Source organism: Cinclus cinclus, chromosome 6, assembly GCF_963662255.1.
Source record: "Cinclus cinclus chromosome 6, bCinCin1.1, whole genome shotgun sequence".
In the NCBI taxonomy this organism is placed as follows: domain Eukaryota; kingdom Metazoa; phylum Chordata; class Aves; order Passeriformes; family Cinclidae; genus Cinclus; species Cinclus cinclus.
This window is the reverse complement of record NC_085051.1, coordinates 24,126,702-24,154,324: the sequence shown is the minus strand read 5'-3', so window position 1 is coordinate 24,154,324 and position 27,623 is coordinate 24,126,702. Positions and strand designations below refer to the sequence as shown.

Below are 27,623 nucleotides of genomic sequence, written 5' to 3'. Positions count from 1 at the left end.
TAAAGGCTGTCTGGTTATTATAAAAAAAGACACAGTGGATAAAATAGCAGGAATGGGGGAAAAAAGCGAAAAATTACTGTGTAGTAGAAGCTTATATGAAGGGAATATTCCAGCTTGGGATACAAGGGTAACTAATAAAAGCAATCTTAATCATGTCTTCAGAAGTGAACACATTAAACTGAGCATCCCACTGCAATCTTGGGGATACCAATCTATCTACATTATCTGCACGTATACGTGTGTATGAGTGTCATTTCATGAATTTAAAAAAGACACAGTACAGTGTCAAAACTCACAGAAACCATCCTGTAGGATCTGGGCTTACTACAGGGCTTTCAGTATCCACCATCTACACCATGTCACCAGTGAGACAAGGGATTGGAAAAACCATCATGAAGTGAGAAAGTAAACAATCACGTAAGTATGATTAATCACCAAGGTCAGGAACAATTAAATACCATCACCTTGTGAGTCTACTGTCTGTATTAATAAAAAATATTCTCAGAACAGTGTCCATAAAGCCAGGGGGCAGCTACTCAGGAGAATGTGTCCAGATGCAATGGTGTTCAGACTGCATTCAATACTGCCCATAGTTGCACATAACATAGGTCCTGCCAATGCCAGCTCCCTGTCAGGGACAGATGCACCTGCTCTTCAGCTCCTCTGAGCTGATGTTGCTACAGCACAATGCCAGGCAGGTCACTGTGACAAAGCCCAGAGCCAGGACCAACTGCTACACTGAGAGGAGGTTTGTGATCTCACTGTATAGTTGGCATGTTAACCACATTGACCCCATTAAAGGGGCCATGTCAACATGCAGGAGGGGAACTGGCAACACTGGGAAGCCCTTAACTGGACAATATATGAACAGCAAAAACTGGCAAGCAGCACACAGTTTAGACATGAAAGTGTCGACATCAGCATTAACACATCACCCTGACACATCACCCTGCATCCCAGCAGTCATCCCACCTACTGCCCAATGCTGATGGCTCCAGCACTCTCCATTCTACTCAGAGTTCTTGCATCCTAGCCAAAAAAGCTTATTCATGTCACAGGCAAACTGCAGTCTTCAGGAAAAGGTAGTGAACTGAATATGGATCAAGGGGGGAGTGTTGTGGTCCTAACTAGACTACTGTTCATCAAATTAGCAATCCACATACATTGAAAGATGAAGATGCAGGCTTCTGCTGCACTTACCACCTGGCCACAGGATAAATTTAGCCAGATAATCCTAAAGTAGCTCCCATGTGGCATGCTTGGCAATCCTAGGAAGACTGTTCATCATGAGAGGAAGATGGTAATGTGGAAGAACAACCCTCTTCAGGAAGGAGACAAATCTATACTACTTCATTTTTGTTTTAACTCTTGTTTCCAGCCCAAGGCTCCTGCAAACTAGTTTTTCTTCAGAGTTACTCACATAGGAGGCATTTCATACTTTATTTCCTCCCTTGCAGCACGGTTGTGGCTGGCAGCATAGACAGCCTTATTTGTTTCTTGTAGATGTGCCACTGCTGCTGCCACTTGACAGACATATCTGGATCTGAGATTACATTTTGATTTTTATTGAAATACAAAAAGTGCAAACTGTGAAATACAAGATCGGTGCAGATTAAAATAAACAGTGTGAACTGTGAAAACCAAGGCCTGCACCTGATGAACATCAACAAAAGAAGGCAGAGAACGCCAGCAACAAAAGCAAAGCCAAAATTTTTGCACAGGAGCCCTGTGCATAAAAAAGGAAACTTGGACCAAACAGGCCCTCAGCTCTCTCAAGTTAGCACACAAGGCATCTGGATGGCCCCAGACCCCCTGCACCACCCAAAAGCTCTGGTGGTCAGTTCACAGCTTGGGCCATGGAGTGACCAGAGGTCATTAAGACAGCAGGAGGCTTAGCAGACAGGAATGTTCTAGGTGCTAAAAGCAGGAGGCTGATGCAGAACAAGTACCCCCACAGGAAGAAATGGCTAATAGCTAATCTGAAAGGTAAGCCAGGGAAGAGACCCTTGGGCAGCTCTATAGGAAGGAGAAAACCAACATACCAGTGCCTTAATTGTATACCAACCCCGACCTATACAAGGCAGAGAAATCCAGCCTAGCCAGCACTCTGCCCATGTGAGGAGGGAATTTAACCCTCTGGCCTAGGCAGGTGCAGGCTCTGGTGACCACTCACCTGACACAGCCTGCAGGCAGGCCTGGGCCAGTTCCTTGCTCAGATCACAAGAGGAATATTGCAATACAAGGCATTCAGGAGAACAGACTGCAAAAGCAACCCTGGTTACTGTGCCTGATCCAGGGCACTCAGCAGCTTCAGCACAAGGAGCAGCAGAGGAAAGGGGATAGTTACAGTGGGTCCCTTCCAGGATTTGCAAGCACTTTACCACCATGAGCAGTAGTAGTTCCCTGAACACTCTCTGAATCTGCTCCCTGCAGGCACTGAACTGGAGAAGGCTTTTATCCCTGCCTGCAGGGGGTGAACCAGCCTCTCTTCTGCTAAAAAAGGAAATGTCATCTCAAGAATTCACTAAAAAAAAAAAAAAAAAGAAAAAAAAAGAAACCCTAACATAAACCACCAAACTCCAGCTAGAACTCAGACACTTGCAGTATTCCCCACTTTCACCATGGACAGGAGCTACTCCAGCACTGCTCCTCTGGCTACTGGGCAGGGAACAGTCCTTGCTGTTTTGCAAGCCCAGAACATTCCACTTTCCCCAGAGAGTGCATAGGGCCAGGCCTCATACATTCAGGCACTTGGATTCCAGGTTGCTGAGCTTGGGCATTTGTCCCATAAGTCAGCTGGGCTTGCCTTTCTTCTAGGGAGATGAAGGTGAAGTCAGTGCAGATACAATCAGAGCACCAAGTCTCCTTCTCCCCCTACCAAAGCCTCCACAGAGCAGGACACCTGCATGAAAAGAGCGGCTGCACTGGGCTTCCTCAACCTCCACAGCCTTGCGCCTTTAGCACTGAGGCAAATACACCTCTCTCCACACTAGTCCACCCTGGGTTACCCCTTTACAGCACATCAGCCCTGCTAACTCACTCTAGAAGAGATCACAGATGAATTAGGAGCAGACTATCTCTCCCTCCAAAACATTTACTTAAGTTACTGCTGTGAATTGCCCAGGATGCAACAGTGCATATACAGGCAAGGATCCTACTCATGGAAGAGGGACACTCGAAGTCAGCAGCCTGGTAGCCTCCATAGGGCAAAGCCTCCCAGTATGCAGAAAAGATCAGATCCAGTCCTATCTTAGAACATGTTTTGCTCCAGTCTTAGTAATGTTCGTTCACTTTCTTGTTCACTGCTCCCACCCACGTGTTGGTGTGCCTCCTCCAAGCCAGCTGGCTGGACCTGTGCTGCCTTGCAGAGCTGCCTACATTTGCACCCATCATCATTCCTGGGTTTAGCAAAAAGAACAATCTCCTTAATTCCTGCAGGAGATGCCACTTACTTTGATTATACCAGGGGCATCTACCTTTGGTCAGTGTTTAAAGGCAGGCTAAAATACTATGAAAAAACAAATTCTATTTAGCATTTAGATTTAAAAAAACCAGGTCTGCTTGGTCCAAAAAAGATTTGTCCCCGAAGCCAGATGCAGCAGGGAGGTCTGGCCTAGGCACACAGGGCACAAGATACAAAGATAAATCACACCTGAAGTAAGGCTAGAAGCTCCCTCCTAAAACCCTGACAGGCCCAGGCTGAGGAGAAGGCTCTTTTAGGTCAGATAATGGGAATGAGGCAACCCAAAGCTGTAACAGTATCGCAGCTGTTCCAGGGAGGTGCCAGGACCACCACACTCTGAGCCTGCCTTGCAGAGAACATGACCTCTCCAGCTGTGCCCAGGACATACAGGATGCATCTGGTCAGATGGCAAGGTGGAAGGCATGAACCCAGGAGGAAATACAGCAAAGGCCCTTGGCATGAAACAGCTGCTCCCTCACAGCTCTGGCACAAGTGCTCAGGACCTGGGCAGAAATTTGTAATCCAGGCCTGGTGCACTCCATGGTGAGGGTTAGCCCCAGCCCCCAGACACCTTCCCTCAAGGCCATGCTCTCTGTTACACTGTGCTGGGGAAAGTTGTGCTCAAAAAGACAACTAACTAGTCAAGGTGGTCTGTGCCAGTCAGCACAGATACATATGCCTGAAGAGGAGGCCTTGTGCTGCTGCCAGGACAGATGGTAATCCTCATGGTGTTCAGCAGCTCAGTGCCACCAGGGCACTTGCTCCTGCCATTCAGACTCACCAGCTGTCAAAGGGTCACAGCTGGCCCACATGCACAGACAGGCCTGGCATGAACCTCCCCAGCCAGGCTGGAAGTGCTGCTGGAGAGACAAACACACCTGAGCTGCATAACTACAGGAGACAAGTCACCCACTACAGTCCAGCAAACACTGAATAATACCTGGAGTGGGTGACCCCAGAGGGGCTGGGCTAAACTCACCTTCAATGTTTTGGAGTCTGACAGGTAAACACAGCCCATTCCTGTGAGCCTGTTCTTCACCCTCCTGCTAAAAGCAGGGGGTCTAGAGTGGTGTTTGCAAGTGCAGGGCACGCTGCTACCTGAAACACAAGGGCTGCTGCTCCCTTCCCTGCTTTAGCTGCCCCTGGGGAAAGGCAGGATGCATGTTCAGCACTGAGAAATGGCACTCACAGTAAGAATGTCTCCATCACAAAACCCAGCAAACCTGCCCTAACCCAGACAGCCCAGCTGAGGCAAGGAGGGGTGAGCTGAGACTACTGGGAGCTTGAACAAAAAGATCTGTGCTGAGGAAGGAACCAGGAGGGCAGCAAAACTGCACATAAGGGAAGAAGGAAAGGAAGGCAGGTCATCTGATAGGGCAGAAGACTGGTGAGGAGCCCCGGAAGAGCTGCACTGGTAGGTTAGGACTCCAGTCTCATCAGCTGGGAGACCAGCTCCCCTGACCATCCAGAGCTGCAGGTCTCCTGCTCACTTACTGGCACACTTTCACCATCATCTCCACAGCCCTCACTCTGCTCATCACCCAGATCAATGGTCCCTTTGTACTGGAGACGGCTTGGTCACAGCTCCAAGACAAAGAAGGGGGAAGGTGGGCACAGTGTGCAGGTGTGGGCTGGCCTGGATTCAGGCCTCTGCAGCCTCAAACAGCTCCTTCTGGTGGTCCAACAGGAATTTGGTAAAGGTATTGATGGGATTGATGGCTTTCAGAGTAATGGCCACATCTTTGGCCCAGAGCAGATTTGGGCCAAACACAACTGCCAGGTTGGTGTTTGTCATCTTGTTTCTGTCACTGTGAGCAGAGACCTGCGTGGGAAGGAAAGAAATCATTGTGAATCCTACAGAATAGCACAGCAGCTGCCCTCTACCCTCCCCAAAGCCAGAGCTGACAAACTCAAAGAGAAAATGAGAAAAGGTGGCCAAGCCATATCATAACAACAGGACCAAGAGCACTGTCAGATAGTATCTCAACAAGTCCAGATCACCATTTATGATCATCCCTCTTGCTTGAACGGCCTTGCAGTGGCTTTCTTGGCAGCAGGAAGTACTCTAAAGCAGATATGAGACCCCTCTTCTACTCAGCTACTTTGCAGTTCTACCTCCATCCTGGGGAGCTTTCAGCCCTCCTGGTATTGACCACACAGTCTGTATGCCTGCACCTTTTAGGCTGAGGCCTGCCCGCACCTCTCAGCGTTACGGCAAGCAGACGTGTAGGCTAGCGCTCACCTGCACCAGAAAGGCTGTCAGTAAACGGAGCACTTGGTAGTTTTCTTCTGGCAAATCCTGAAGTGTTTTGCGAACAACATCCACACGTTTCACCTCCTCCACACCTAAAAATCAAGAGAGATGGGACAATCCTCAGCACCCATCCTGACGAAGGCCCTTTTGGCAGCCACAAGGTGATGCATGTCCCCACTAAGACATTTTTGCCCTTAGCCAGTGCAACATTCAGGGAGTAGCACACTTGTTACAACTCACTCTGGAAGCTGACAACATGGCTGTAGAGGCCAAAAGTGAGGAGGGGCTCAGGTAGCTCCCTCAAGAAGGTCTTGAGAATCACAGCAGGGAGGTGGACATCTTCGTACTCCTGGAAATCTACAGGCACACCTGACAAAGTAGAGCAGAGACTCAGTGCTCACTGGCCAAAGCAGCACCTCTGCCAGACAAAGGACAGGATATGATGGTTAGAACCCAAAACTAAGGAAGGGGTATTTTAAAGAACACAGAACCCTGAAGTACCACATCTTCTAAGAGAGTGGAAAAATATGTCCCAAATTCATACACAAAGCAGCACTGAATCCAGCACTACATCTTTAGAGGTCATCAAATTAAACATGACTAAGTTTCATCCTGGTCATCTTAAGACCCTTCAGTATAACCAGAGTAAGATGGCACATCCTACCCCAAGAAACAGGGAAACTTTCAGGAAAAAAAAGGGTAGTAAGGGGAATATGAGTGAGAAGGAATATGCTTTCCACACAGCAGAAGTATCAGATACTTCTCCCTTGCAATTCAGGTCATATCCCAAGATGAGGCCTCACCTACAGACCTGTCATAGAAGGAGAGGATCCATGATGGACTAGTTCTAACACAATTGCAGTTGCACAGTAGTAATTAGGGAATGAGAGGGGCTCTGATGTGTTTGGGCACTTACCCATATTGTATTTTTGCTGGACCTCTCTGACAACCTGTGTATTTGCTGATCTCCGGAAAATCCCCTCTGTATTAAGAGCTGTGAAGAGACGGCAGATGGAGAATTAAAAAATCAGGAGAGTCTTTACAAATGCTGGCCTTAAAAATTTTAAATCCATGCTGTGGGGAATTCAGACAGGTATCAACAAGCCCCTTTTTTAGAGTACCACAATTCCTTCTGCTTCCACTATCAGACAAAGGATACAAGGAGCATCTGGCTACTTTTATACAAGTGGGAACATGGACTCCTGAAAGAAGGTCTCCTAAGCCTTCCACAATCTCATTTGAAGGCTAACTCACCTAGTTCAGGCTTTATACCCTATTCTAGACTGCTGTTCTTCTTTATCTTACCACAGTCTTGATGGGAGCTTGGACAGAACAGAGGTCACCGATACAGGATTGCAGCTTTTCCAAACACTTACCATGCTCCTGCAAGTGAGCAATGGTGTCTCTGACCACCAGAGGAACAGGAGACTGATCAGGGCTCTTCTCCCTCAGACTGCAGCAAGAAACAACAGGTTACACATGACTCCTACACAGGACTGGTCCTGCCCTACATGAAGCCTCCAACTCTGGAATTTGCCCACACAAGCTGTATTATGTATGACCTTGCTATCCCCATCCCTGGTTCAGCCATTATTCCAGCCTTCTATACTCTTCACCCATTATGTTACATCATTCACTGGAGCAACCGTGAGCTCATTACTAGACTACCGAATTGTTTTTCCATCTTCTGTAAAAATCTCAGCCTGTCTATGCCAGGGCAAAGGGTTTTGCAGAAGGCAAGGTTGCTAGTTATGAATCAGGTGAAAAGGGTTAGGCTTCCTTTTTCCTTTCCCACAGGAACAAGGGCAGAAAGAAGCTAACACATAAGAAAAAGATAATTTTGCCTCCACATTCCTGTGACAGAAGATTTATCAACAAAATGGCTGTCAGGGAAAACCTCATGATGCCTAGGTGCTCGTTGCCACCCTCACATTTGATTGTCCAGACCACTGATAGCTCAGAGCTGTTCACCCCTCCCAGGCTGCTAACAAGCTCAGGCACCATGGCACCAAGGCAACCAGCATCTGAAAATGTTGCACTGAAGCTGAGGAATGTGTTCCCAGACTGCCTCAGAGTATGTGTCTAGCTACACAGCAGTGGCTCCTCCTCATTCCCTGGAGAGGTAAAACTAAACTCAGAGTTAAAAATACCTTAAACACTTACTCAGTATCACCAGCCCTTGTCAGTGTCTGTGTTTGCCTTTGTAACTATGCAGGAATGGGGACTGGGATTCACTACAAGGGTGAATAGAGGTGCTTTTAAAATGGGATTTATGATGTGGAAAACAACCAAGAAACAAATCTGAAGCACTGCTCAAAGCAGCATAGTCCTAAAGAGACCTCTGTCAGCCTCCTACAGACTTCTTTTGCTTAAAAAGAATTTTCTAGTGCCATATAGCTGTTCCCATGGTCCTTACTTTGCTCCTTCCTTAGTGACCCCAAGTTGCAAAAACAAACAAACCCAGGGATCAAGGGGGTGGAATTGAACTGAGTTAGTCAGGATCTGGACATGAGCACAGAGTTCCTCAGGAAAATGATTAAAGTTTTGTAGGAAGTCTGAACTGCAAGAAATGTTGCAGCCATTTTCTGCAGCTGTTCAGTAATAAATACAGTGACCTCATATCAAGCAAGTCAGGGCAAAAGCAACACAATCTAGAAATACTCACTGCTGTAGGGAGACTCCAAACTGCTGGTTTGGCAGCGGTGGGCGTGGGGGTGTTGGCTTCTGGGGCACTTGCAAAGGTTTCTGCAAGGATCTCAGGTATTCATCATACCTGCAGTACAACACAGACAAGTAAAAAGCCACTCCACCTCCCAGAAAGTGCGTGAACCCAGCACTGAACTCTCACTGGTAACAACAGCACCAGATTGGTATGGTCAATTACACCTATGCAAAACCACCACAGGCAGCTCTAGAGCACAAGAACAAACATCTGGTTGCCAGGAAAAAAAAAGCAGGATGAAAAAGAATATCTATCTGTAATCAGGAGTTGGAGTAGCTGAGTAACAGTGTGGGCAGGAGGTCAAGGACAGCACTGCTTGTGATGACAAGATATGTGGGTGAGAGATATGTGGGTGTGGGACAGGGAAGCAGTCTGGTAGGACTGAAATTATGGCAACTTTGCGAACCCCCAAAGATAAGCTGAGCAGTGCAGGTGCCCAGACAACAGCAGATGCACACCATCAGCTCCAGGTCAGGGATAAGAACAGTATCTTGCAGAAAGTCCCCAGGGGGTGAGTGGGAGATGCAGGATTGGTGCTCCACTGGGGGAGGATTTTTAACTCAAAAACAGAACAGGGGCCAAGGACATACAGGAAGGACTACAGACAGAAATCAGTCTTAAAGGCAACTTGTCATCACACCCTGCAAAACCACTGAGTAGAACAATCTCTTCCTTCCCTTGCCAATCTTTACAAAATGTCACCTCTCACAGAGCCCCTAAGCAAGGGGGAGACAGGCAGTATTCTCACTTCAGCACTTGGCTTGGGATCCCCAGCTGTTCCAGCTTCACATACTCCTCCAGCTCACTAAGGTAATTCACATAAAAAATCTTACGTCCAAATTTAAAGCTGAAAAACAACAGAAAGGCAGATGCATAAGTAACTCAGAAATCCAGTAACAGAACTGACTTCTTACAGAAAAAGAGAGCAGGGGGCTGCAAGAAACATCAGTGGGGCAAAGGGTAGGTATGGCTGAGCAGCAGAGATGTCATCCACATCACTCTCCCACTCTGCCTATGGTACCAGGAGATACAAAGACTTTCCAAGATACATTAGAAGTCCCAGCAGCAGCAGGCTCCCTCAAATGCTGGATTTCTCCTTCCTATGTTCAGCAGTAGGCTTGAGAAGATTTTACTCCTAATTATTTCATAGATTTCAGTATCACAGTAAATTAAGTATTTGAGCTGCAGAGCCTGCAACTTTTGACTTCTACTTGGCTGGAGAGAAAAGGAGTAGCACAGAGCTGCAAACTCTGTAGGCTCCTAAAGAGGTATTTCTGGTGCGTGAGTATTTCTGAGCTCACAAGTAGGAGGAGATAGAAAAAGGTGAGAGACTCCAGGCTTGGCAGCCTGGGCTCAGCTTGTGCTCCTCTGAGAATGCCCCATTGCTCCCCTGCAGTGTGAGCATGCAGGTGAACATCCAATAGTGCTTTCTTCCTACCTGATCAGAGGCTTGAAGAGTATCAGCAGGGTCTTGATGAACATGGTTGGGTGCACAATATACAAGGCTTTGATGTTCTTCTTGTACCTGTCAAGAGAAGCCTGGTAATGACAAGCTGCACTTTAAGCAGAGGAACCAACCTTTCCACAAGATTAAGGCACCTTGGTTGCTTCATCCATTTTGCACTGAGCCTCACCCCGCCCCAGCACCCATGGCCTCTGCCCTCCCATGTTCTGTAGCTGTGTCAGGCCACTCGGCAGCCTAAGGGCATGCTACCCTGTATTCCAAGCTTCATCTAAAAGCAGTGAGCAGCCTCCCAGGAACCTACAACTATACCATGGGGATGACACCCTTGTGCCAGGTCCTAGATTTGCTGCTTGCCTGTTGGCTTAAAGGATGTAACTACAGAAGGAGCTTTTTATCCTATGATTCAGTCTGCATTAAACAACAATCCACCTCCTTAAGCAGGAAAATAATTGACAGTAAATTATGATCACCAAGCTACACAGGGGGCCTGGGGAAGATCTCCATGTTAGGCTACAGAACAGCACAAAACAGCCTTGCTTGCGGCAGCTTTACTCACTTGCGATCAAATTCCCTGTAGGCATCCCGCAACCAGCTCAGGGATGGCTTGTTCTCACTGGTCAGGCCATGGTGCAGGTACACCAGAGTGTAATCACTCTCCACATACTGGTCCAGAGTGAATTTCAGGTACCTGAGAAGAAAGAACTGATGAACACACTTTGTGCTCTGCTACAGAGAGGCTCTTTTTGTGTGCAGAGGATTTGCATCATCAGCAATGGAGATAAGCACTTGGGAGGACATGACCAGCTGAAGAAGCTACTGCAGATGGATCTGTCCCCAGGAATCCAGCAGCTGAGAATCAGGTCAGATTTAAGAAATTAACAGCTGCTTTCTAAGGCTCTACTTACCCCAGCAGTTTCACATGATCTAGTTGATGACTTGGGGGCATCCGGCAGGCACTGAACAAAATGACTTTTCTTCCATATTTGTCATCACCTGCAGATAAAATGCCAGAGATTACAGGGAGTTAAGGATTTCATTGTGGTCTTGACAGCAAGGGGCAAAGAAAGAATGAGAAACCACCATAACAAGGCACAGCCGCCAGCAAAGCTGTATCTGATTTTCAGCAGTTACCATGGGCCTAGTGTGAAAGCAGAAACCTCAACACCAAGGGGCTGGCAAGTCAACAATGAGAATGAAGAACAGATTCCCCGCTCCAGCCCTGAAAGGAGAGGAAGGACTGGAAGCCAGGATACCTTGGGGCACACAAGGATGGAGGCAGGTACATAGAGTGCTCAGAGCATTAATCCTGCATAGCTGTCCCTGGCACTGTTCCTAATGCACAAGTGTCCAGGGAGGCACAGGGAAAACTGCCCCTCACTGGCACAATAACTCCCTCCACCCTGCACACAGTCGCAGGCTAACTTCTAATAGTGTGGTGCATCTGTTTCTTGCTTCACCTGAAGCTTAGTCCTGCACATGGAACACAGGCCATTTCATAGCCTGGAAACCAAGAAATTCCTAGAAAAAGAGCAATTCCAGTTGCATCCCAAAAATGAATAACAAGCATCATCTTAAGTCTCTTCTACAGATGGGCCAAGCACGGCTGCTGGATTCTTCAGGGGGATTGCAGAGTAAGCTCTTCACTGCTTCCTAGATTTTCCATCCACAGAGAGATTTTTCCAGCCTGAGACGGAAGGAGCTGCAAAGTGCAGCACAACAAAGCATTCTTTGTAAAAGCCATGCAGAAAACAGTCCCCATCACACTGGAGCCAAATAACCCATAAAGCACCGTCATGTCATGGAGGACACTCCCAGACACCACTGGAGGCTTCAGAGACAACAAGCCAAGTTTTCCCCAAAGCAGCTGTTCAACCATAAGTGGACTTCTGCCAGCAGATATCTCAGCCCCATGGACAAAGCCCAAGCAGACACGCATGGCCAAGCTTAGCAGACATGCTGGGGGAATAGAGAGATTTGGATAAGTAAGAACCAGGTCATAAATCTTGAAGACATACAGAGTTTGAGGGAAAAGTCTGATTCTCTCCCATACATAACACCCAATCCATTTTCACAAAGATGACTTATTTTTGGCAGCAGGGGAGATGAAATGGTTCCTTCAGTATGAAGGGTGAAAGTCTTCCCACCTTTTTAGCTACTCAACCTGCTCTGAAACCTCTGTTTCCTTGTCAAGCAGAGAGTGCAACAGTGAATGGGGCTGTTGAGGTTACACTCAACAATACCCTCCTTACTCCCATGGTAAACCATTTCACACAGACCACAGCACAGAAAAAAAAGCAAGGATCACTACTTATGCAGAACAGACCTGCAATACATCTTTCCTCTTGAAATAAATCCTTTTCCCAGCATGGATTGACAATATTCATGCAGCCATTTTCTTACCGTTGCACAGGCTCTGGTCCTCAACTACCACTTGGCGAGACTTGCCATGCAGCAACTGAGGTCTCAAAATAGCAAACCTGGTATGTCTGGGAACACTGCCTGTTAGTACCAAATAACCACTTGGTGCTGCAAATGGCAGCCAGAGAACTCAAACACACCAGCCATGACATTAACATGCCATCAGCCCTCTTTTGCCCTCATCTAGCCAGAACAGATTCTCTTGCTACTCGTTCATTTTTATTTTCATCTTGCAAGTCCCATTTTCAGGTCACTCACCAGACAACACAGAATTTACTGATGCACGCAAGCCAGAAAATCTACCAAGGCTAAGGACACTGTGGCAGCACTAGGTATGGACCAGGAAAGGGGCGGCATGGCCATCACATTGACATACACATGCAGAGATACGGAGCAGTTAGGGAGGACGCATGACCTGGAATGCAGGACTAGGAGAGAGTGATGCAAGGCTCATCTGGAACAACTGGATACAGTCACAGCCAGGCGACAAGACCAACATCACATTGTATATCCCATGGTAGCCCACTCTCTGCCTAGCCCAGAGTTTCTTGGTAGCTTGCTATGAGCTTTAGGGCCAGGTCTAATGTAATAGAGTTGTCTAAAAGACTAAGTGCAGGTTACAAAGTCCTGGGCAAGGAACATGGCATATTGTGACCCTTCCCATTGGTCTTGAGCAACTCATATGTCTCTGTCTGAAGGACAAAGGGTCCTGCCTGTATAAAGCACTAAGAAGATGCAGCATTTGAGAATCTGTTGAGTTTTACAGTCATGAAAGGGAACAGATATTTGCAGATCATACACAGCTCTATGCAAAATTCAGAGCAGGTGATATCTTCAGATAACTGAGAGGCTGCATGTCACACCAGAGTGGATGGTCTGAGGGCCAGATGCAGACTGCAAGCTTAATCAAAGCAGACCTTTGAGGTGTGCAGTACAGCACCACGATCGTACCATGCTGTGGGTGGCCATACACTCAGGTCAGACTTCTGGGCACGGATTATCAGACCTGACAAGTCACAATTTGGGAACAACACACCTTAAATAGCTTTCTCTGAAATTACATAAAAGCCTACAGCAAGGCCTATGCAAAGTCTACAGTCTTGTTCCTTATATAGCCTCGGTGAAAACATTTGGGATCACTGGTAAAGAATAAACAGACAATCCATGATTCTGCCAAAGGGGAGATGGCATGTATCCCCTGGACAATTTCCAGGACCAAGTACATCAAAAGATAATTGACAGTGCCCTGGATGCCTGAAAGAGGAGTGGCCTGCTTTGCCTTCCAAATCAGAATGAATTTATGCATGAGACCTACAAAGGAACCAGTATGCCCTTTTCTGAGTTCTGCGTTTTGCTCCAGTTTCATCACATTGAGCTCAGCCTGTCAACACAGAAACTTTCAAAACCATCATCTGCCAATCTTGTTTCTACTTGACATATATCTGATCAGTCTCCTTGCTCCAGACATGACAAAATCAAAAATTCAGCATCAAAGCTGAACAATCAGTTGCTCCAATTTATGAACAAGAACCTAAAGCCCATTCCATACATTCTTGTTGGAGGAAACTACCTTCAGGTGGCCCCTCTACCTCATGCAAAACAGATTCTTATCAGGTTTGATCTTTCCCAGATGCTCCATCTCTTGTGCTATTTGCTTTCCTGTTTGCAGTATTAATCTTACGTATCTAGGTTTTCACCCCTTGTTTGCAATTGCAAATAGCTGAACTTTCCACTGAGCACAGCTATAGACCATGAAGTAATCACTTGGATTCTCAGGCTGCCTCCTACCTCTCCCAGATGAGGAATGCTCAATAGTTAACAACAAACCAATAACCAATTATACACCATCAGTACTCACAGAGCACCCCAATTTTGTAAGTTCATACATAAAAAATATTTTCAAGGTACACTGGAATTAACTACCTCCCGGAAGGATGTGATTCAGATTATTTTACTTTTAACAACTAAGAACAAGACAGTAGCCAAAATCTAAAGCCTCTCCAGTCAAGACATCTGCTCATCTAAAGATATATGAACTTGTAGCACTGATGGACATAAGACCCTGAATGTTGTTATGGCACTTTTAAGGCCTGAACTGCGCTCTTCCTCTTGCTCAAAAAAGCAGCATATCCAGGGCATTTCTAAGACAAGGAACAAGAAAAAAATCACTGCTGTGTTTCCAAGCCACAAGTGCAAGGCCAAACTTCTAAAAGGGCTGAAATAGAGATACTGAGAAAAATGTTTCAGATTGAAACCTGCAGCAATACAAATATATCACAGCAGAAATTCATATCAAGATGGCAATAATGTCCCAAGATAGGGCATTAAATAAATCTGCACAGCCAACATGGAAAATACTTAGCATGCAAATCCTGTTATTTATTTTTCTAGGTAAATAGAAATATATTCATTAAAGATCCTGAAATATATACATCCTTTAGCATTTATGTCACGATTTGAGGCAGCCTAACAGCAGTCTAGAGACTGCTCATTCCTACCTTCGTCAGGTCACCTCAGTTAAGTGTCCACCTTGTTGAAAGATTCAAATGGGAATATCCTAGTACTCTGATACTGAGAATGCAGATGGATAAAACTTGCCACCAAAAGCTAGTGTTACTAAAACAGCAAAGTTAACAGAGTTCTGGGTCAAAGAAAGGGCACCAATACAGAATACTGGAACATTACTACACAAGTTTCACAAAGCTTAGCATGTTTAATCAATCAGAGACACTGTCAGTAAAAAAAACCCGTAAAATGTCACTGTCAAATTTCATTTTGATTAACTGTGCTAAGCATACTGCACAGCTGGGAAATGTTTAAGCATAGAAGATTTTAGTTGCCCTATTGAATTCCAGAGTAGATTTAGCCCTGACGGAAAAGAAGGTAAGGAGCTCAAAGCAGAAGTATTTTAATACATGATTTTGTCCACCTCAATATTCCCAATATCCAAACACTGCCAGAATGAGAAAGCCTTATGAAGTAAACCTAGCTTTAATTGATGCTAAAATATACTAGAGGGTCAGATTAAAGAATGCAGAATGGGAGGATGTCTGAGGGCATAGAAAAAGGGGGAGAAGACTCCACATAATAAGGAAATGAGAATCAGCATTTCCATGAATTGTGTGAAGGTCTTAGCAGTAAGAATTTCACACCAATAGAAGTTTTCATGTACATTGAGAAGCATGAAAGCACCAACAGCCAAATTATTGAGACTTAGGACTGAAGTCCGGAGAGTATTAACAAATGCTCAGCAAGCCCAGGGCAGTCAAGCACAGCTTCAGGCAAACAAGTTACCAGAACACAACATCTCTGCAGCCAAATGAAGAAGAAATACATAACAGCTGCTTTCAGATGGAGAATCCAGTTTAAGTGCCAGCTGCTTAGCACATGAGTGCAGCAGCAGATCATGTGAAAGAATAGGAAGCAATCCTAGAATGAACTTCCAAAGCACATATGGTAACAGGATAAACCGGAGTTCAAACTGAACAGGTCCAAGCAGGCCACCACCATGACAAGACAGAACAAGATTTACACTGAGACCCATGAGCCCCAAAGTGCCCAGAGTAAAGCCCCACATGCCAAATTTGGCTCAGATGATTCCGCTGTGCCTGAGGCAGAGGTGCAGCCCTCAGACAACAATTTTGTGCAGCCTTTGGACTCCTGAAAAACTGCCAGTGCAGCCTAAGGCTGAGCAAAGTTTGGGCTCCCCTGAGACAGTCCAGCTACAGGCCATGGTCATGCTAAAGGAATACCATGATCTACAGAACCAAATGTTAGTGCCACAAAAAATCTACCTACCTGGTTGGGCCCCATCAAGTGCACCCTGGTCTGGGGGAACAGAAAAAAGGTTATAGCAAGCCAAGCTTTGCATCCTTTCTCAGAAAATAATCATGAGGGTAAAGTCTGAGAGCCTAGCCAGATTGCCACCGCGATGCATTTAACTGCTGTCTTACAGCATTCAACCTCCTTCCATTTCATCTTTCCCCCATGCTCCTCTCCAAAGCAACCTTATCTAACAATTAGAGGCAATAACAACAACACTTGATTCCCAAATCTCTTTTTTGAATTTGCAATTAATTCTGTATAATCAAATTTCTTGCCCTTACTGTTACATTTCCTCTGCCACCAAAATGGCAACTGCAGTACTGCCACTTTTAAAAGGGGTAATTGCAATTAATTATGAAGTCCTCTGAACAACTTCAAAAGTGTAGAGAATAGCATCATACCATATGAATAACACATCCCACACCTATAACTTTTTTAATGATTAGTAGATTCTGAATTTAAAACATGAACTACCACTTAGAAAAATTTTCTAAAAAGTTTCTCTAGTTTATAAAGGCATTTACTGTCACACCCAGCCCCTTTCCATCACTCTCACAGCTATATACTCAAGACCCATATGGGCCTATCAAGACAGGAGCCTTTACACAGTAGGGCTCTAGGAATAAATTCTCCATTCTCTTGGCCTCCCTCAGAAACTTAAAATTCCTTAGATATTCTCCCTTCCCTTTACTTTGCATATCAAAATATGGTGCACAAGCTGGGCTTGCTTTGGATGGACTCAATTCTACAGAGGCAATTCATCATCTCTTATCATACAAAATATTCTTACAATAAACAAAAAAGTTAAAAGCTAGAAACTACATTCAAAAGCAGCAGAAATGCAGGCAATCTGTTTTAATGGAGCCAGTAACAATGTACCACGCCTGAAGGGAAAAGGCCTCTTATTACCATTTGCTAATGGGCCTTTGCTAAATCCATTACCCACCAAAGACACCCTTCAACACACCTTCAACATATGTTTTGTCTGCCACTTCTAGCTTTGCCTGCCTAGAGAAACAATTGCTACTGGTGCTCCATGATAGATTTTACTTCCCAATGTCAATCACCAACACTTCGAGCAAATCATCAGCACTAGTCACAGCTGTAGCACCTGCAGCCACGTTTGTTGGGGAGGTTTGGTACCAGATTAACCAATGAAAACAGAGTTACTGCTGAAATTGCAGCTTCAATCCAGTAACACAAAAGAAGATACACTCATCGCTCTCCACCTTGTTTTCCCGCTTCAATTACAGGTCTTACACATACTGGCACCACAGTATTTCTGGGAGGGCAGCCCCACAGATTGACAATTAATGGTGTGAGGCAGCAGACTTCCCCCACAAACTAGCAGAAAGGTGCTTTGAGCTCCAACAACGTTTTGAAATCACAGGGCAGGGATTATGTAGCTAGAGTATATAGTGACAGCCACTTTCCTGATCACTGACACATACCTTCAACCCTCCATGCCAGGGAGAAATTCATACGCCAATACATGTTAGGCCCCCATTTTCTTATCTCAAAAGAAAGCAAGGCAGTTATTGTGCAAAATAGGAATACTGATCAACCTTACAGCCATAGTTTTGCATATTGACCACAAAGAAGAGACCAGTATTTCAGACTAGGCAGCAGAACAAGGAAGGAACACCTTGCCAGAGCTGACAAGAGCCCTGCTCTTCCCACACAGCCACAGGTTTCCAGTACAAACCACCATCTCCAGAGACCTCTTTTAGACTATTATTAATGACCTACCTTAGTTTTGCAATTCAGCCTGTGCTAAAATTCAAGGCCAAGACTAAGTCACAACTAGTCTGCCTCAACCCCCAAGAAGATGGAAGCAGCACCTTTGCCATGTAAGAACTGTCAGGAGAACACAGAAACTCTCAGCATAACAGAAACTTGAGATAGCTCCTTAATAGCCTTTAACCAGGAGCTTGTGTTTCCTCTGAATGCTATGTCCCATGAGCAAGGAAAAAAAACACACTTTGCAGAAGTGGATTGTGCAATTAAATTAAACCTCCTCTCTTTCACCTTCTGGGCATGCGTAAAGAAGAATTTCACTGCTACAGTGCTCATAAAAAGAGGCACTGAGTCAAGAAGAACAAAATCACACAGAGACCTCCCCAGAGCCTGCAAAAAACACTCCATAAACACACACTTTAAGGCAGGTCTGAAAGGACCAGCAGAACATCAACATCTTCCTTCCGAAAAGCATTGAGTCCCAGAACCAAAAGAATGTTTCCTTATACTAAAATACTGGGATTCCTAACAATACTCCAGTTCTAAGTACTCCCTCAGGGCTGTGGCCCAGATGCCTTCTGTCATCTTAGTGTAACACACCACCACATGGGACAGCAGTGACATGCCTGCTCCTTTCCCATGGACAGCCTCTTCCCACAAGGTCCCAGTCCCCAGAAGAGACGGGAGCATAGGGCACAAAGGAGAGTCTCCAGGAAACTGCTGCACTATTTTTAAGTGAAAAACAAATCCCAAAAACTTAATTTTCCTAACAAACTCTGCAAAATGTTTTTCAATACTTTCCCCTCTTAGGTGAGATAGCCAGGCTTTTCAAATCCAGCATGCCTTGGACTGAATCAGAAATTAAAGTCAGCTAGAAAATTAGTGTGCTAACTTTTTATCATAAAAACTGGGGTTTTATTAAGTTATTAACACCATGCACACATCCAACAAGAAGCAATTACTTTTCTGACCACACAGGATAACACTGGGATCATGGAGTTTAGCCTGAGGATGGGAACCAGCCTTCTGCTTTTGTCTCAAAATAGCATCATCATCCCAGAACATATTTCAGGGCAGGCAGGAACAGAATTAGCCACAAGCTTTCTGCTCTGAAGTGGAGAACAGGGAAGGACATGGGAGAGAAAGCTAATGAATCAATAGAATGGATAAAACTATCCTTGATCTGCTGCCATTAGCTAATATTTACAAGAGAACGAGGGTAATTTTCTTTCAGGCTCAGCATAGCCAGTGTTCATTGCACCTGGAGCTGCTGACAAACATAATTTGCCAGCAGAGCCAGATCTGAACAGTTTCACATTAATCCTCCAGTGAGATTTTTATTCTCCAGGCTACCTCTAATAGGATTTTTCCAGACCTTCCCAGATTGTTTGTCTCCAACAACAATCCAGAGAACACTACCATGTCTGATACTCTGAACAGTTAAAATTATCAAGTACTGACTCAGAAAAAGCTAACAGCTTCACCCCAGAACTAAGACTACAAGTCAGACCCCTTTGATCAACTGCATAAATTCTCGTTTCAGGAGATGAGAAACCAGCAAACCCATATGGCAGCAAATCCCCTATCTGGAGCTGTGCTCCAAGCTCTCCCAGTGCCAAGAAAAGGATCACACCACACCCCGTGTGTGGGACCATCACATGCTTTCAGACACATCAGCTACCGGTGAAAACTGGCCAGCAAGAGCCAAGAACAGAAGAATCTCTGAGCTGTTTCTGCACTATGCAGAGACACTGCAGGGACACAGAGCTCACTGAGAATACAAATTTAAACCACAACAGGTAAGAGTTCAGAATGCAACCGTGGCTCCCAGTCAATAACCATGCCACCCCAGAATCTTTTCAGAAAGCTGGCTAAATCTTCATTTGCTACCCTAGACCTTGTCAAATGGCTACATTCCAACAGCTGCTGACACACAACTCCACTGCAGTGATACTCCATTCAGAGAGCTTGTCCAAGAAAAAGTCATGCTTCCTCAGAGGAGAAATCCCACAGAACTACTGGTGTTTATGTCAGGAGGCAGCAGACAAAGTATATCCTTGGTTTGGGCTGACATTCCAGTCTTATCAATGTCTCTGATCTGAACTCTGCTAAGCACTTTGTCTGAAGTTTAGTCTAAAGTGAACCACTGTATAATTTAACTCACCCTTTTCCAAAGTCCTCAAACACCAGTTACCTCTGCCATTCACATTCCAAATATTCTGGCTATTACCGCTGAAATGGTGGAGTCCACACATCTGTCCCTTACCAGTTTCAGCAGCAGAGACCAGGGTGCAGACTTCTACAAACCCCAGTCCTGAAACTCCAGCAACATGGAAAAGAAGCTTAGTAACACATTCATGAGAACACTTCTGGCAAATCTATAAGGCATAATGGCCCAAATATCAACACCTTGCCTGTCAAACTGAGCAGGAGACAACAAACAACAAGGCTTGAGTCTGCCATAATAATTTTGTTCCACAAAAGATGGAATATGAGAGACAGGAAAAAGAAAGCTGAGAAATTTGACAAATCTGCCCAGAAAAGAATGATATCAAGACAACTCTTACCAAAGTAAGCGCCTAAGACTCTTTCCATTGTGGTCAAACTCTGCTGCAGAACAACCCTGAATCAGGAGGACTCCAGCTTGTGCCTCTGCTTCCTTGAAAATTCACATGTGGGGCAGGGACCAAGATAGAGAGAGATGGCAATAGAAAGGGTAGGAGGTGGCAGCAGGAGGGGTAGGAGGTGGCTATAGTCAAGCAAGAAGTGTGAATCAAGTCACAACAAGCTGAAGAAGCGTTTCTTTTTTTTTTTTAAAAAAAAAAACAAGACCACAAGACAAAATGGCCTTACCTTTCACTCAGGCTCATCACAGCAACCTAAAGATTACCCCCAAAACTCTTTCTTATGGAGGTCCCAGCAGTGTATCATCAAGGGTTAGTGTAAATAAAATAGTGTGGACAAGAAAATACAAAGAAAATCCAAATGCTTGGACTCTGAATGAACAGGTCTTTCCTTGCAGTGGAACACAGGCCTATTCCCCCTGTTTCAGATTTCTGTACATGTTATTTCTGGACAGGATGGCAAGTTCTGGGCATTCAGATATGAGTGATGCCACCTACTGTGGATTACTCAGTCAGCTAAGGACCTTACAACTTTATTTCTTAACTAGGTAATTTCTGTGACATTATCAAGCAAAAACCATTTTTGTGCTCGGAATGTAGTAAAGGGACATATCTAAAACAAATCAGCAAAAGCAACCGAGTCCTGATAACAATATAAACAAGTCAGCAAGAGCCAAGAAGTAACCCAAGTTTAGCTGAAGTCAATGGAAAATTACACATTATCACAAACATTCAAGAAGTTTGGTGTTCCTTCTGTGTCACCTGTCATTGCTACTTGGGCTTGGCAAACAGCAGATGTCCCCAGAGCCCTATTAGAAAAGCCCTTCCTCAGCCCAGAAAGGTTCCTACCTGCTACCTCCACAATGTGGTGCCTGGCGATATCATAGTAGGGATCATCCCACTGCAGGTGAGTGACAGGCTCAGGGGAGCCTTTGGAGTCATCTGCATAAAGTACAAAAAAGCAAACAATCAGAAGTTTGGATCTGGAATACACTGGCAAGTACAAAGAGACAGAGATGTAAGAAAAGAATGGCACTTCTACACAGGAGGCACTAATGTATGCAACTGTACACCTTGAAAACTCTCTTTCAAAATTCTGAGAGGGCAAGATCACCAATGACTTCAGGAGAGTCCTGTCAGTCCTATGAGATCCATGTGTCCCCCAGAATGTACACTCCCTCAAACAACTGTTCAGATACGTCACAAATATTCACAAAGACAAAACCCAAGGGCACCATGATGGCTTTCTAGGAAAGCAGGATCTTAACACAGTGCTTTGACAGATGATCATCCTGTACATCCTTTAGCTAATTTTCCTGACCTTTTTATTCATAGCTCATAGCACAGGATTTCAGAGCAACAACTCAGATCTCCAGCCCCACCTTCCAGACGGAATGGAGACCATTCCAGTCCAGGAAGCCAAACTCTCCTGCAAGAGACCATAATGGAGGACACTCATGGACTTGCAGCATATCTGTACTGTCAGCACCAAAATGGAGCCAGGCACAGGACTGCGAAGAGCATATTTACAGCAGCTGGCTGTACACTTGTTAGTGCTGTTCAATACTGAGGATGATTCATTTGGGTGTGGTGCAAGTTTGATGTGTCTATAAAGCTTTTAAATGGAGCTGGGGCTCTCTGTATATGTAGATATGACCACACTGTTGCAGGACAAACCTGTTTTTTGGCCAAAACCCAGATCCCAAACAAGCAGGATACTTACCTGGTTTGGGAAAAGCAGGGACTTCATCTGTTGGCCAGTTCTTATAGTCTATGGAGGCCAGTTTGAGCTGGCTAAGGGACTGGTTGGTATCATCCAGGTTCAGGTCATCCTGAAGTTCTGAGAGTGGGTCTGTAGCCATGGTCCACAAATACCGCAATTTATTTTGCAGTGTCTAGAACATGGACTGCAGAGATTGTTAGGTGAGACACAGAGACCACAAACCTACCCCCCCACAGAGATGCTGCATCTTCTCACTGATTTCCCAATATTCCCTTATCTTTACTTATCCAGATATTGTTTCCCCTCCCCCTTAATACAAGCAGGAGCAACTCCTCCTCCTCCTCGCTGGAGGCAAGACATGTCAGATTCTTTCATGTCAATTGCTATCAAAGGCCATCAAGAGCTGTACCAACCCCTTCAAGGAGTCTCTGCTTGACCATAACTCTGGACAGAATAGTTTTTCTCTCCTGAAACAGAAGCAGCACCAGGACTCTGAGGAAGGTGACAGGCTGCACCAGCCCCTGCCTGATACATTCCCTGTATGGCTCTGAGCTCCCCTTCCCTCCGAATGGCTGGCACAAAGCCCAGCTGTTCCCACAATTGGCCCAGTGCTGGAAGCTTTCCCAAGAATCAACCCCCCTTCATTCTCACCATAATGGAGAAACAGAGCTCTCAACAACACTGAAGTGGGTGCTTCAGTGTGCTGAGATCTGAACAGAGAAGTGAACAGCTCCTTAAAACAGGAATTTTTTTAGGCTGATCAAGTAAAACAGGGAGAATAATACACATACAATTCTCATCTCCTTACAGCTCACCCAGTAAATCTTTTCTCCTACATAATAGCTAGCAGCAAGGAATTATCTCTTTCATTTAAAACCATACTGCCTGAATGAGTTTTTTTCACTAAGTATACCATAAGGAAACCAAAGAATTAAGAGGGTCCAAGAAAAAAAAAACAGCTCAGTGCATTTGCTGTTGTTCACAAATACTTCTGACTCTCATCTGAAGCAGAAGATATAATAAAGCTGGGTCTGAGCTAGCACAGCATACAGGACCTCCTAAGAGTACCAATTCTTAGGGACAATCCTTGGGAAGCAGCTGTTATCCTCTGAATTCAGTCTCCTGGAAGTAAGCAAGGAAACATTAAAAAGGACAGCTGTGTAGATCTGGAGTGCTCGCACAGACCACATGGGCAGTAATTCAGTGGTCAGCAGGCAGCAAGCCAAGAGGAACTGCAGGAAAACAAACTGACATCTTCCATCAGCAAGTCTCTATAACACCGTTTCGCAGAGATGTTTGTGCTTATTTTGCTTTATGAGGAGAGCAAAGGGTTCAAAGATGATCTGAGGAGGCATAAAACCTTCGTGTGAAAAGTATATTCACAGTAAATCTATTTCCTTTAGCAGAATGGAGACAGAACAATGATGTTTCACATCTTCCACCCCTAGACCTTGAATGTGCATATTCATCCAGAGAAAACAATGAAACAGTTACTCAGACCAAGCACAGAGGACAAAACCCATGAGAGATTGAGCTCTGGAAGGTGTCATGTACTTGCTCAGGTCTATACTTGCCACCAAGCTTGGGGATGCATTTTGAGAGCACAGAAAATTGGATATTCAGTGGTTTTCCTCTCCCTTTGGATCATTCCAAGCTTATTATTTACTTCCTGTCCTCCCTTATCTGCTACTCACCAGTTCACAAACAGTTTTCACTTTTCTGGGCACCCAAAGGACTGGAAGATATGATTAATCAGATGCAACGTTTCCCAAAAATATGAAAGAGCATGATATATACAAGCAGCAGGTCATCAAGACAGCACATCAGACACACAGGGTCCCATCACTGCAGCCATGCAAAGATCCAAGCAAAATTATTCCTTGCCCTCAGGTGAAGGCTGCCAGAGCTGCCTGACCTCTGATCTCGACAGGACAAGGAGTAAGAATTCAGGTTCCCTAGCACCATGAGCTCATGCTGGAACCACGAAGCAGTGGAGCCAAGGGACAAGGACTCCCCACCCCTAGCAGCTGATCCGATTTCTATGGTAACAGCAGGCACTGACTCCTATGACTCAGCGAGCTTAAAGCATTTCCCACAGGAGCTCAGCAGCCCCAAAAGCCAGTGTTCCATGCTAAGGAAGTATCCATGGCTCCCCAGGGCAGCCCCTTAGCATTCACAGCTCTCAGGGACTTCCCAGCCCTAGTGGGGACACATTCGACTGCTGCCATCACTGAGATGCCTTTCCTGGGAGGTTCTCAGGGATGCCTGGTAACAACCACTTCCCCAAATCCAGGTCCTGAAACATTTGGGGACCAAATCCAAATCCCCTCACAGAGCAGTGATGGTACTGCCATAGGACCAGCAAGTCACCAAGTGTTGTTACTTGTCCCTACACAGATCATCACTTGGCTTCACAGTCAACTTGCAGCACTGGTCCAGTGACAGAAGAGCAAGTTATTAGACAGCACTGGGGGATTTCCCCTGAGGCATAAAATTAATCTTAGTGTGGCACCATGTGGAAGAAGGAAGTTGTTAGTAGGGTCCACACTGCAAAAAGAGCCCAGTGGATAGTGTTCTGGCCTCACTCCTCGCAAAAACAGATAAGGCTCTCCAGGTACCTTCATGCGGTTTTCACAGCCAGCTCCATTCCTTGGCTGTAGGTTTACTGCTCCATGGTGTTAATGGAAGCAGGATCCAGAGAAGAAGACCTCTTAGATTTCAGGTCCTTCTTGTGAACCAGACTGTAGTACTCAGAGAGCCCCAGAAGGTTTTGCAGAACTCTCTCCAGCTCTATCCCAACATGCAAAAGGAAAAAGCATGGGGTCTCATGTCAAATAACCATACAGCAGTTCAGGACATGGAATCCTCTAAATGCTTGGGAACTGCACCTGTTTTACATAAATATCATGACAAGATACACGTGGTACATTCCATATAGCAAATAATTAGAAGAATTAAATACCTAGATTTAAAAACCAAAAATTCTAGCCAAACATTTAAAAACTAAAGAATCACACATGGCAGCAGAAGCATTTACTTACTGCCAGGCTCTAAGGAGACAACTGTTACCTTTTTTTCCAAGTATTAAAGTGTGTTTTCTGCAACTACACTGCACCTGAACATTTGCTGTGCAATTAAAATTAATCTTCCTAGATAACAGAGACATGATGGAGAACAGCACATTCTGTTAAAGGAGAGAACTCAGACCATTAAAATACAATTTTCACACAAATTCTGAAGCTGAAGAGCTGAAGCTCTTCTGAAGATTCCTTATATAAGACCCAGAATTTACCCAGGGAAGAACATTCACTTATATCCAGGAAATCTTGGTAGCTGCTGCTCATGCAAACTATTTTTTCCCTGCAATTTTAATTATTTTTCTACCATTTATTTTATTTCTACCACTTCTTTCTATTTTACACCTGGTTGGTAGTTTCCTTTTCATGTTTTTCTTCCATATGTAGTATTAGTTCAGAAGTGAATTACATTTCAAAGATATGTCCATGCACATATTACCACACCCTGGAGCTGTACAAACAGTAAGGAATTACAGCAGCAAAGTGGCCTCATTTCTGTGCAAGATGAACAAGCACTGGTCAGATGCACACAGTCCCAGTTCAGGGATTATTTTTCTGACTCCCTCCTCCCACTTTTGGCTTATTTGCACAAATGTCTGTTTTTCTGTATCCATCAATCAAGACCCTGCATTTTGCTATAGTGTTAAAAACAAGCACATTGCAAGAAAAGGAAGCAGTTACTCAGCAGCACACCTTCAGAGTACTCACGTGCACAAATGAGTTCCAGAACCAAGACTCACCCATAAAGCCCACTCTGTGTTTTCCCCCACATCAAGACTGATACCACCAAGAGCATCACTACCCTGGTACTACGCTGAAAGAACCTCGAGGTCAAGGGTCAGACCCTGTCATGGCTCACCATGACCACTAACTCAGGACAGACACACTATTGCTCAGGGAAGATCTTTGGTCCTTCATTATTCCAAGAGCTTTTTAATTGAGCAGCCTTCCTTCCCTTCCTTTGCCGGATTGAGAATCCGTTTGCTGAAGGCCACCTCCGTGCCCGCTGGAAATCAACCCTAACAAGCAATCAACCTCCCTTTATTGGTTCTCTGCAGGGTCTGAGGGCAACAGCGCTGAACTCTCCCAGTGTCTTCTCCGGAGCTGCTGCACAGAGTACAGCGGCTGCTCCCAGTGCTGTGCAGGACCCACCCAGGACTCACACGTGAGGGAGGCAATGGGGCACACACAGCCCTGCACCCCTCCTTCTCATCATCATCCCCTCCACCACGTATCTGTTTTCTCCCGTTCCTTTCGACTCATCTCCTGCTAACCTCAAGATAGCTTACGAGACTCACAGCTTTGCTATTTACGCTGCTGAAACAAAGGTCCCCTAGTACACGACAACTGCCTGAAGGCAGGACAAGTACCAGCCCCTGCTGCTGGGCACCGGGGTTAATGGCAGCCAGCCCCAGCGCCACCCCCGCCGCAGCCGCCGAGGTCGGGAGCAGCCAGCTGCAGGCCCGGCGGCGCCGCTCCGGCCGTACCTGCACCGCCAGCCCCGATCGGCGGTGACCAGGACACCGCGGGATGCCGGCCCGGCTCTCCCCGCCCAGGTGCCCGCGGCGTTTCGCCAGCCGCGCTCTTTCCGGCAGGCGCGCACCGCGGGCGGACCGAGCCGCTCCCTCACGCAGGGCGAGCCCGGCAACACCCGGACGGAGCGCTCGGAGCTCCCTGGCCCGCTCAGCCCCAGCCCCAGCCCCAACCCCGCCGCCGGGCCGCTTCCCCGCCCCAGCAGCACCAGGACAGGCCGCCGGGCCTGCTGCTGCAGGCAGGGCCCGGCCGCGCTCCCTGGGCACTCCACGCCGCCCCGCCGGTGCCAGTACCTGCGGCCGCCGCCGCCGCTCGCCTGTCACCGCCCACCGGAAGCGCGGCCTCGCAGCCGGGGGAACCCGCCCCGCTCCGCCCCGCCCGCCGCCGGCCCCGTCCGGGCGCGTCCGCCGCTCCCTCGCAGCGTTCCGCCAGCACGGAGCTCCCGAAGGGCGGCTGCGGAGACGTGGGGGGCCCGGGGCACCCCCGCAGGCGGAGCCCCTCGCAGGTGCGTGCCGCGGCCCGGCCTTCCCGAGCGTCGGGTTTACGCCTTCAGCTGTCCCCGGCACGTGTGCGCCCTGCAACCCCTGCGGACGGACCTTGCGTCGCTTTTAGGAGCTACCAGCCGAGAAGAGACCGTGTCGCCCTGTTTTATGCCAGTCATGACAATACGCCCTGGAAGTGCTGCTTGTGAAACAACAGGAATGCTGCACGGGTACTGTCTGTGGTGAGAAATCAGAGATTCCTCCCTCTTCCCCAGTTTAAAAGGGAAAAAGATCATAAAA

The 27,623-nt window shown here is 46.2% G+C and overlaps 1 protein-coding gene across 3 annotated transcripts; it reads right to left on the bottom strand.

Moving 5' to 3' along the window:
* Window positions 1–1,404: 1,404 nt before the first annotated feature.
* Window positions 1,405–24,965, bottom strand: ARHGAP1 (Rho GTPase activating protein 1). Of its 3 annotated transcripts, XM_062495338.1 has the most exons (14): window positions 24,850–24,965; window positions 22,232–22,415; window positions 21,358–21,450; window positions 16,121–16,150; window positions 10,810–10,897; window positions 10,461–10,592; window positions 9,878–9,964; window positions 9,188–9,286; window positions 8,383–8,490; window positions 7,094–7,170; window positions 6,634–6,711; window positions 5,958–6,086; window positions 5,706–5,809; window positions 1,405–5,285 (listed from the first exon to the last, which is right to left on the bottom strand). In XM_062495338.1, the coding sequence occupies exons 2-14, from the start codon at window positions 22,368–22,370 to the stop codon at window positions 5,106–5,108; spliced, it is 1,344 nt and encodes a 447-aa protein (XP_062351322.1). In that variant the 5' UTR covers window positions 22,371–22,415; window positions 24,850–24,965; the 3' UTR covers window positions 1,405–5,105. The 3 variants fall into 3 exon arrangements, with proteins under 3 accessions (XP_062351322.1, XP_062351319.1, XP_062351321.1); XM_062495335.1 differs by lacking the exon at window positions 16,121–16,150; XM_062495337.1 differs by lacking the exons at window positions 16,121–16,150; window positions 24,850–24,965 and having other exon boundaries at window positions 22,232–22,481.
* Between the last annotated feature and the right edge of the window lie 2,658 nt (window positions 24,966–27,623).

Coding starts and splice junctions, on each gene's coding strand:
- ARHGAP1 (XM_062495338.1), bottom strand. CDS start 22,370: ATGGCTACAGACCCACTCTCAGAACTTCAGGATGACCTGAACCTGGAT. Junction 9,287..9,877: donor CTCTTCAAGCCTCTGATCAG/GTAGGAAGAAAG, acceptor GTTGTTTTTCAG/CTTTAAATTTGGACGTAAGA. Junction 7,171..8,382: donor TTTGGAGTCTCCCTACAGCA/GTGAGTATTTCT, acceptor TTCTTGCTGCAG/TCTGAGGGAGAAGAGCCCTG.